The sequence below is a fragment of the Lygodium microphyllum genome, chromosome 6 (assembly GCF_053477565.2).
Source record: "Lygodium microphyllum isolate KBCC chromosome 6, Lygodium_microphyllum_v1.1.10, whole genome shotgun sequence".
Lineage (NCBI taxonomy): Eukaryota > Viridiplantae > Streptophyta > Polypodiopsida > Schizaeales > Lygodiaceae > Lygodium > Lygodium microphyllum.
This window is the reverse complement of record NC_141140.1, coordinates 145,596,333-145,606,607: the sequence shown is the minus strand read 5'-3', so window position 1 is coordinate 145,606,607 and position 10,275 is coordinate 145,596,333. Positions and strand designations below refer to the sequence as shown.

Below are 10,275 nucleotides of genomic sequence, written 5' to 3'. Positions count from 1 at the left end.
ATAGGGTATCCAAGGAGTAAACCCCGAGACCCAAAAGACTACTAACAATATCCACAAGGACCTAGATAGTTATGTTGCCCATGCTAAAGCCAAGGTGAGTGATCTGCAAGAGGTTACAAAGGCTATGGCTGCCAATATACAAAAGGTCAATTAGGAAAAGACAAAGAGCCTTATGGCTACAAGAAGGATGCACAAGGCAAATATCACCCTACTAATAGTCCTGCTCCTCTAGGTATCTTGATTTTGCTACTACTAGTATAAACTTCTATTTCATAGGAAAGGTCCTAACTAATAACAAGTTCAATTGATAGTCTCATAACACATGCCAAGCCCACTACTCACAAGTCTACTTCAAGTTCTTGAAGAGAAAAGGATTTTATTAGGTGCTCTTAGGGCCACTAGTGGAGAGAGACTGAGTTCCCTTGTGCTATGTGCAAAGGTAGAGGAAACTTGGTCTACTACTTCCCCTAAACTGTAGGATTTTCCCCTACTCCAAAATACTCGATATGGGTGGCATTTCCTAACGTGCATGCTATTCTATGAAACTGAGATCACATTAACCTCTTTGATTTTGGGAGAACTTCTATATTTGCCACCTTCCTCCTTGAATCCAAGAGAAGACAAGCGTGCATGGATAAAGCCAAGAGCCTCTTGAGATATCGATACTCCACAACCACTAAGGCTTTGACATTGGGTGCGAGGTTAAATTCTCGCAGTTCTCATATGCTTGTTATTATTACCAATCACGAATCCGATCATTTTGCTAAATCATGCCCAAAGAAATTTGCAAAAAAAAGGGGAGGACAAGATGCTTGATATGGAGAAGGAAGAGAGAGTAAATGATCTTCAACCTATGGTGCAACAAGCAATGGTATACAAGCAAGTGTTTCAAACATGGCGCAAAAGGAGATTAAACCTAATTGTCCAAGTGAGAAGTAAACTCAAAAGGATGAGGAACATTTCAAGTAGATTATAGGAAAGAACAAAACATTAGGAGTAGACAAAAAGAATGTTAAAACAATCAATGACGGTGAAGGCTCAAACAAAAATCGGAAAGCTAAAAGAGATGGCACAATAGTAAGACATCGCTCAAGAAGATGGCCAAAAATGCGAACTCTTTCACAAATGTCCATGCACCTTTGGGAGAGGGGGACAATAATACATAAATCAATTACAAATAGAACAACGAGAGAGTTTATGACAATCAGTTGGAACATCAATGAACTAAGTTCATAGAAGAAATAGCAGTATGTCATATATGCATGTTGAGAAGACACAAGCCTTATTGGACTAGAAGGATGTATTGTAATGCACACAACTTGAATGCAAGATCATGTACAAAGGATAGGTCTTCTAATATTTAGGAGCTCATATTGGATTAATGATATCCATGTCACAAAGATTTGACTAGTTGATGAGCAAATTCAAAGAGAAGGTGAAGAAGTATAGCAATATAATGGTGGGAGCTACTAGAAGGATTATATAACTCTAAAGTTCTGCATGACACCTATTATGATATGCAATGCAATGATTTTTATCTTCTTCTAAGGACTGTTGGAAGAAGCTAGAATCATTATTCACCTCTTTCTATTGGTCCCTTGGGAAGGAGGGGTATGACTTCAACATCATGGAAGCAAATTACACCACCTATTGATAAAGATGGACTACTAAGATTGGGGCACCTCATTACAAAGACAAATAGGTAGGCATATCAAATGCTAAGGAGAATTTGATTGTGACCAGCCATGGGCAGCAATAATGCGACCTTGGATTTATAATGCTGGGTGAAAGGAGTTGGGTGACCAATTAAAGAAAGGCTTTTGAAAGAATAGAAATGATTCCTCTGCTCTTTGGGCATACTTGTACTTAGCTTTAACATGCAGCCAACCTTCTTGCCATGGACAACCATACACATATTTTTCCTCATATCCAAGACTAGATCCATGCTTGTTAAATCGCATTTCCAGATCTCTCTCTGTCATATGATCGACTAACACAAGATTCTTTGTGATACTAGATACATATACCTCACCAAGAGTCTGTTTTGCACCACTCTCACTTTGAATAGGCATATGTTTCTAGTATGTGTAATCTCATGCTTTGTGTACCTCACCAAGAGTCTGTTTTGCACCACTATCACTTTGAATAGGCATGTTTCTAGTATCTGTAATCTCATGCTTTGTGTAACTGGACGCATGCTATCTTAGGTCATGCAGGCAATCTGAATGAGGCATCATATGCACTTAGAGCAGTGTTCAGCAGGGTTATGTTCTTCAGGAACATCTGGAATGTCAGAAATTATTCTCACCTAGAAACATCAAGTTATTCTTTACAGAAAAAAATATCTGCATTTTTTGACGTCATGCTCATTCTTCGAAACACGGCCCCATTTAATCATGACAAAAGCCTTTCGAGACAACCGCACAGCATCTCTGTTGCTCCTTGTCACCAATCACAAGATATTTTATTTGGAATTTGCCTGTTGAGAAGAGCGCCATTTTGGATTAAAATAAACCCTTTGATAAAGGACCTAATCCAAACCTTCAACACAATATACGATCCAAATTACCATAAAACAGCCTATCATCTCCAGTCCACATATTTGACTAATGCAGCTCTCTGATAATGGACCTACCTGTGCAACAATATCTGATGTAAAACACTTCCGCAGTCGACCTCATGTGGCAGGGTGCAGGTTAATGCCCACAAGAGGAGACACCTCCCTTCCAAGTATTAGCAGAGGTGGGAAAAACTCCCTACGATCAAAACAAATATGACGTTCAACGTCCTATTGATGCAAAATTTGTGTGCAATCCAGAGCAAAGCACCACTTCTCACGTGCAATGCTCCAGCTTGCAGCTTCTGAAAATCTTTACAGCTACAACAGCCGAAACAACCACTATGATTTGTGCAAATGATCCAGAACAAAGCACCATTTCTCACGTGCAATGTTCCAGCTTTCCATCTTCTGAGATGTCTTACAAACTACACTAGCCAAAACAACCTTATATGGATTGGCATTGTCACATTGAATACCTATGCTGAGGGAACAAGGTAAAAACTCCCTCCTAGAACCCAAAAGAGAAAAGATCCTGCCATATGTTTGAAACACTGATGTTAGATGCGTGAGATGTCTCGACCAAAAACAAATGTTGTCGCCCAGTTCACAGCTACATAAAATCTGTTCCGCCAACTGACTACACGCGTCAAATACGCTGACCGCCAAACCAGCCAGCTCAAGAACCCAGCCCATGAGAATCCTCTTGATTCCTGCAAGTATCAATCCCACATAGAATCTTCATATCAGTAGCAAACCAGAGGACATGCATGTGCCAAACAGCTTGAAAATCAGATATTAGAAGCTGAAATTTCTTAAATTGCAATGAGTTCTTTAGAACATTCTGGGAAACGTGTAAAGAGCTTTGGTGCAAGCTCATTGTTTCCTCCCTTTTTTTGTCACTGAAAGTTTACTGCTTCAAGCAGGAACACATTTTCTTCATTCACCTCATCAAGTATCGCTGGACAAACTAAAAAATTTAACAATGATGGTGTTCTTAGATAGAAAAAGAACAGGCTACAATGTAAAAGCCTACAATTCTAATGGAAAAGGATGTGTCAGTGCAACCCCCCTTACAACCGAGGCTTGTGCCCCAAATAGTTCTCAAAAACACATAGATAGACATAATACAAGGGGAAAAACTGCAATTGCAATGCACAAGGACATGTCAGTGGCACAAGCATGCACCAGGCTTGTCTGAAATGCTTCCCCAATAATTCACTCTAGTTGGAACAAAGAGCATCGTGATTACATTGCAGGCAAAACAACACAGCAGAAAACAGGAAAAGACCGCACACACACCCATATGTTCAACATTGTAGATTCAGATCACTCACCTTGCTCTGTCGAAGATCAACCAATGCCTTGTACCTTCCAACGGATGCCATACTGCCCAAATGTTTGTAAACAAAAGGTGGCCCCTCAGGCACCTTTGAACTAGCACCAGCATGACCGCCACCACCTTTTATTAATTTGTTCAGCTCTCTAGCAAGGAATTTGCCTTCCCTTTCTGCAACCTACACAGAGAAAAGTATCCTATGAAAAGTGAGTGCACTGATCTACTGCACTTTGCTTTTCTTTTGAACTCCTTTTTTTCCGACCCACAAATTACACCTCAAAGTTTTAACAATAATGCCATATACCAGGCAAATGCTTTAAAAGTTCTCCCGATAACCCATGTCTTAAATTCTGCAAAACTCATGCCCGTATCAATTCTCAATATCCACGAAAGGATAATTATGCTAATTATATTGACCTGTGCCAGAGCAGGTAGTACAGGTTTTCCAACGCTTTCAACAAAGCCTGCACAGTCGCCAATTGCATATACATCCTCAAAGCCAGGTACTCGCAGCCTTTCATCTACTCCAACTCTGATAATTACATATTTTAGAACCTCAACCTCATATATCAGAATGCATAGAGAAAAGTCTAAACATGAAAAGAGATACAGAAAGAGCAGTACCTTCCATCACGTGACTTTGGCAATTGCAAGGATTTAACAAATTCTGATGGCCCTACACCAGTAGACCACACTAATAAGCCATAAGGCACCTCAGATCCATCACTTAATACAAGTTTTCCAGGTTCAACATCCTTAACAACTCCTTGGACCAGTTTGACCCCTGCCTGCATGTACAAAACAGTTACAAATCAAACACTCTTCAGATGTGTTCACATATGCTGTTACACCGAAAACGGCAGTTAAGTTGGGATACCTCTCAAAGACAAAATGCAAGTACCCACCCCGCTATTTACGTTAAGTCACTATATGGCTCAATAGACTTCACATATGTAAAGCTGATACACTTATTCAACCAGCTACCATACACCTGTGTACTAGTATACAGAAAATTATGTATGCTGAATTCTACAGTTTGCAGGAAATGAGACGCGATATGTCCCATCTGGTTGGTTAAGGGGATTGGTAATGAGATGGATCCCAAAATTGCAACCAACTCCCCCCAAGTTCAACCTAAGAACAGCATCACTACTGTGGTATCAAAAACCCACCTATGTGCTCCAAAACAAACGCTCTGATTGACTAACAGAAAATTTGAAATATGCAGGTTCCTCTATAACTGGCCCTTCATAACATGGGCCACTCTTGCTCGAGGCAAGCTACTTCAACTCCTTTTACTCTGGTTATGGCAGCATATTACTTATCCACCTCACATATATATATATATATATATATATATATCCAGGATTTGGGAAAGCTTCATACAGTATATCATATACAGAAAACGTTTTTGTGTCAAAATGTAAAAAGGGAATCTGAAACTCGAGAGTCATTCATGGTTTTCTGCCTATCGGGGCATTGTTTCCTAAATTCCTAGTTGTGATAACATTGGAATTGGCCCATTGCTCCCATCTGTCGTTTCATTTTGATAAATTGGGTGAACCGCTAGTGCACAACATAAAATCAAAGTCCAATCTGGCTACATTTTCATCTTATTTAGTATAGTGGGGCTTTTGCCCAGGTTGTCCAATATTGCACTGATCTTTGACGGTTCTTGAAAGGATGGTATCTCCTCTCAGAACAATAAATAATGTAGATTAGACAGCCTACGTGAAAAAAAATTAGCTTCTCACACACTCAAGTTCCCAGCAAATTAACTGATGAAACAAATAGTATGCCCAATGTAATCATGCAAGATCACATCTCACACATTAATAGTAATGATTAGCACAAGATAAACAAATGATGGAGAAATACTGTCCAAATTAGTTGTGGGACTAGGAATATGATTACCTTTGTCAAATGTTTGATTGCATACAATCGCAGTCCAACATCAAATGAAGACAAAATCTCCTTTGCCTGAAAATTTGTGTGATAGATGTCAGCTGCACGATAGAGCAACTCCATGCATGCACACACACGTGCAGAAAAAAATCTTCAAACGATCAAATCAAGGATGCTTGTAAAAAGCTCAATCAATCAATCAAGGCGAAAACTGCAAATATCATCCAAATATTCATTACAAATTGGCTTCACTAAGGAAAACAATGCAATCAATGTCTCTCTTTGATCCCAATTTTCTCACGACTTCTCTGCATATCAAAGCATGGCCAAGGTCACTGCTGCTAAACATTTATTGTATATGAGTAGAAGAAGATATAAAACCTCAATAAGTGTGACGTGAATATAATCTTTGACATGAGCGTATCGCTGATGTACATCACTTCTTATAAAATCACTTAGCTCCCCACTAAACTCAACTCCTGTAGGTCCCCCACCTACAACAACACAATGTAGCAATCTCCTTTTTTCCTGCTCTGACGTCCCTGCAGAAAAAGAGAAGGATTGAAATGTTATTGCTCATATCAAGCTTCAGTGTTACCTAGAAACTCCAGATCTGCAATCCACGTGACTAATAACGAGGAGTTTGAAGAAGATGCACAGCCTAAACGGTCATTTGCAGGTGTTTCATTTAGCCTTACAAACAGAATATTGATTTGGGCAAAATGCGTGCACCTGCACTCGCAAATATGTGAGATGCATTGGGCGCTCTCTTTTTTTCCGTAAAGGGTAATTTTATTAATTATTAGGCTCTCTCTCTCTCTCTCTCTCTCTCTCTCTCTCTCTCTCTCTCTCTCTCTGAACAGTTTCCCTGATGAATGCACAGATTGAAGTTCGCTTTAGAATGGGTAGGGAGTATACCAGGGATATCAGATAGCATAAGGTTCAAGAGCAGTTTCTTCCTTATGCTCTGAGCATCAGAAACCTCACGAAGGAAGATTGCATTCTCTTGGACGCCATGAATGTTGAAGGTGAGAGCTTGTGCGCCAGCCGCAATAACAAGCTTGTCGTAGGCGACAGTAAAAGGTTTCTTTTTTATTGCACCATTTTTCTCTTCCGCAACACAATGGACCTACATAAGAAGACAGAGGGGAACTTTTCTCAATGGAGAAACTGTATCTGACAATTTGTTCCTTTTTAGAATGGAGCTGTGTGTATAGAACTGTGTATGATTAGAATGCTGACACAAAACAAAGTTTTGTCAAGATTTCCGGAGTTTTGGGTACCAACGATTAGTTTTTGGCCCCTGCCAGTATCGCAAAATTTGCCTAAAGAAGATGCATTGCAATATACCTCGTGCTGTGGAGTATCAAAACTTGTCTAAAGAAGATGCGTTGGACTATACCTCGTGCTTTTGAGTATCAATGTCTGTGCATTTCGCAAGGAGAAAGTAGGAATCTGGTGATTTTGACAAAGCCGTCTGAATGCGGACCACTGGTTCCGCTACAGATCGGAATTCGAGCGTCCCCACGCAGGTGGATGCCAGCAAAGGAGTAAACACCATGTGATTTCTGGGAGAGATGCACACAATGTCGCAAAGCTTCGTATCCAGATCCTTCATAAGCCGACACGCGGCCCATCCGGCCCCGAGGACAACGACTCTCGGCTTCTCCCACGGCTTCACTGCTGGCAAGCTGTTGAAGGAGTCGGAGGCCTCTGTGGTGTGATCATCATCTGCGGGTGGTGCTGGCTCCTGTTGTGCCATGGCGGCATAACCGCTGTAAGAGAGACGAAGCAGCAGGGAGCAGCATTTGGTCGAAGTCAGAGGTGGAAGGGCTGGGGGTGGAGGGTAGGGGAGAGCACCTCGTGCGGCGAAGGGATGGGGCTGGATGCGTCTGGCTACGGGGAGGCGAGGGGATCTCATGAGGAGGTGGCGCAAAGACATGGTGGATTGGTTTAGAAAATTTTGAATTGAAAGAGGTAAAAGGGGAAATGGAATTGATGGGCGCACGCACGCGCGCACGCACACAAACCTCAAGCAAGCTCAGAGGCAAAAACACAGAGAGAGAGAGAGAGAGAGAGAGAGAGAGAGAGAGAGAAACCTCGAGCAAGCTCAGAGGCAAAAACAGAGAGACAGAGAGAGAGAGAGAGAGAGAAGTATCTTCAGAGGAGAAAGGATATGCGCATGGAACCCCCAGCAGTAGAAGGGAGGGAAGAGGAGGAGGAGGAAGGAGAAGAAACTAGCAGAACAAGCCAGGCTTAAGGAGGGGCTTTGCGCACGTGCCCTTCCCTTCCCGAGTTCTTGGCAAAAAGACACCCTCGCATCAGCTGACGTGGCAAAGGAGAGCGGCCCTGACGCCGACACGTGGATCCTAGCTGGCAGTTGTTGCCTCACTTTTGCGTGCGTGATCGATCGCGCCATGCTCTGTGGCTCGAGAAGGGTTTCTTGCCATCCAAGTAATGCGAGAGAGGGTCCCACGTTACACCCACACCCGGTCTTTTTTCAACCGCCTTTGGAGCCCCCGTCAAAACGAAAAGAGAACACCGTCGCCTGGGAATCCGCAGGTCCCACCGCGCTTGGCCCCGTCACTTGCCACCCAAGTTAACGACCTAGCCTCTGTCTGTCCTATGCTTGCTTGTATCCGCTCTTTCAATCAGGCCGGTCACACACTGCCTCTAGTTTTGCTTTACCCGCCCACCAGCATGACCACTTTTACCAACAAAATGGCCTCAGCCCATCAGTTATAAATATCTCCTTAGAGTTGATTGCCACGAGCTCACTGAGCAAGAAATGCACATCAAATGATAATTGAACATCTGGCCCTCCAAACACTTTCTTTTTCATTCAACCTATCCATCCACCCCGATGTGTAACCAACCTAAGGTCCTCAAGATGGTTACATACCAATTACCAGACACCCACTTTGCAAGCTGATAATCAATCAAAGTGTTTATTTAGGGATTGGGAGGGGGGCATATGCTCTCCTTTACATACTAGGGAGGACATTACCTATTGACTAAACGAGTCCAATTTTGAATAAGGAGTCTCCCCCATCCACTTTACAAAGTGATGAACAAATGTGCACATTTTAAACAAGAAACCAATGAAAAGAATAATATGTTTGACACAATGTTGATGGATTTTCAAGAGCTTCACAGAGAGATGTTTGAAAATTGAATGTTGGTGCAAAATTTGGCTAAGTTAGACACATCTACAGTGAACTCTGCCATATGGGCAACCATGTGTGGTGGGAACTCAAGTTCCCACCAACCAAAGAAAAAGTGTGCAAGCCAATGGCCTTGCCCTACCCCCCCCCCCAATCCTCCTCTCACGCATTTGAACTTCTATAGATGGGTACATTGGTCGACCCATTTCCCTACCCTCAAGTACACTCCTATCACATCATGTCTTTTTGTCTACGCTATTGCATGCTAATACAAGCTTCTCATAGCCTGCTGCCTTTGGGGTCAGCCCTACTCCATACTATCAAGAAAAAGCCTTAATAGGCATTTTCCAAGGCCCTCATCCACCTATCAAAATTCTTTCAAGTTGATTTAGGGACAACTAGACCCCTATAGGCATCCAAGTTCTATTTGTGGAATACCTATCGAACAATTACTTCATCTTCCTATTTGAGTCCAAGAGATGGTCATTAACGTCCTCTCCTATGACCGATGGATGCTACATAGCTCCCCACTCACCCTCTTTAAATGGACCCTAGACTTCTCACCTCATGGACCAAAACCCACCCATATCTCGATCTAGGTCAAAATTGCGGGCTTGCTAGACCCTCAAAACCCACCCATATCTCGATCTAGGTCAAAATCCTAGACTTGCTAGACCCTTATTACTAGTGCCTAGGCTCCATAGTAGCCCCACTAGGTAAGGTACTTGGTTAGAGACCTAAGCTTGATATTAAACCCCCCCCCCCCCCCCTTCGCGGGGCACCCTTAGGTATTAGTTGAGATTGATGTAAGCAAGAAACTAAAGGAAGTCATTATCTATAAAAACTAGGGAAAGTAGGAACAAAAGCTGAAGTCCCTAGAAGGCCCCTGCGCTTGCCAAACGAAGAGGATCAGCAAGACTTTCAAAAAGTCCAATCTAAAAAGTTGAAAGGCAAAAAGGGGAAGGGCAACCCTATAAGGAAACCCTCCAATCTCAAGTACAAGCAAAATAGATATGCAGCTCTATTGATCAATCTTGACTCAAAAAATTCTCAAGCCCCAATTAAAGAACAACCCTTAGAGGTCCCAAGCAACTCTAAAGAAGGGGATGAATAACAATTTGTAGACGAGACCCAATTCTTTGATTATGCCAGAATGCAAGGGGCTAAATTCGAAGCTAAGATTTATAATCAGAACCTTCACCAACCAATAGATGATATTGCTCCACTAGGATCCCAAGAAAGATCCCACGGAAAGGAGGAATCCCTTTCTCCACCTGCTAACATCCCCACATAAGCTAAGACTCAAGAAT

The 10,275-nt window shown here is 42.2% G+C and overlaps 1 protein-coding gene across 2 annotated transcripts; it reads right to left on the bottom strand.

Annotated features, from left to right (window-relative positions):
* Positions 1–1,433: 1,433 nt before the first annotated feature.
* Positions 1,434–8,067, bottom strand: LOC148035248 (internal alternative NAD(P)H-ubiquinone oxidoreductase A2, mitochondrial-like). Of its 2 annotated transcripts, XR_015691171.1 has the most exons (9): positions 7,204–8,067; positions 6,720–6,930; positions 6,183–6,343; positions 5,811–5,876; positions 4,521–4,684; positions 4,314–4,428; positions 3,895–4,074; positions 2,636–3,270; positions 1,435–2,479 (listed from the first exon to the last, which is right to left on the bottom strand). XR_015691171.1 is itself a non-coding variant. In XM_087680213.1 (8 exons), exons 1-8 carry the CDS (start codon positions 7,741–7,743, stop codon positions 3,118–3,120), a joined length of 1,590 nt encoding a protein of 529 aa, XP_087536339.1. In that variant the 5' UTR covers positions 7,744–8,067; the 3' UTR covers positions 1,434–3,117. The 2 variants fall into 2 exon arrangements, 1 of the variants encoding a protein (XP_087536339.1); XM_087680213.1 differs by having other exon boundaries at positions 1,434–3,270.
* Positions 8,068–10,275: the final 2,208 nt, after the last annotated feature.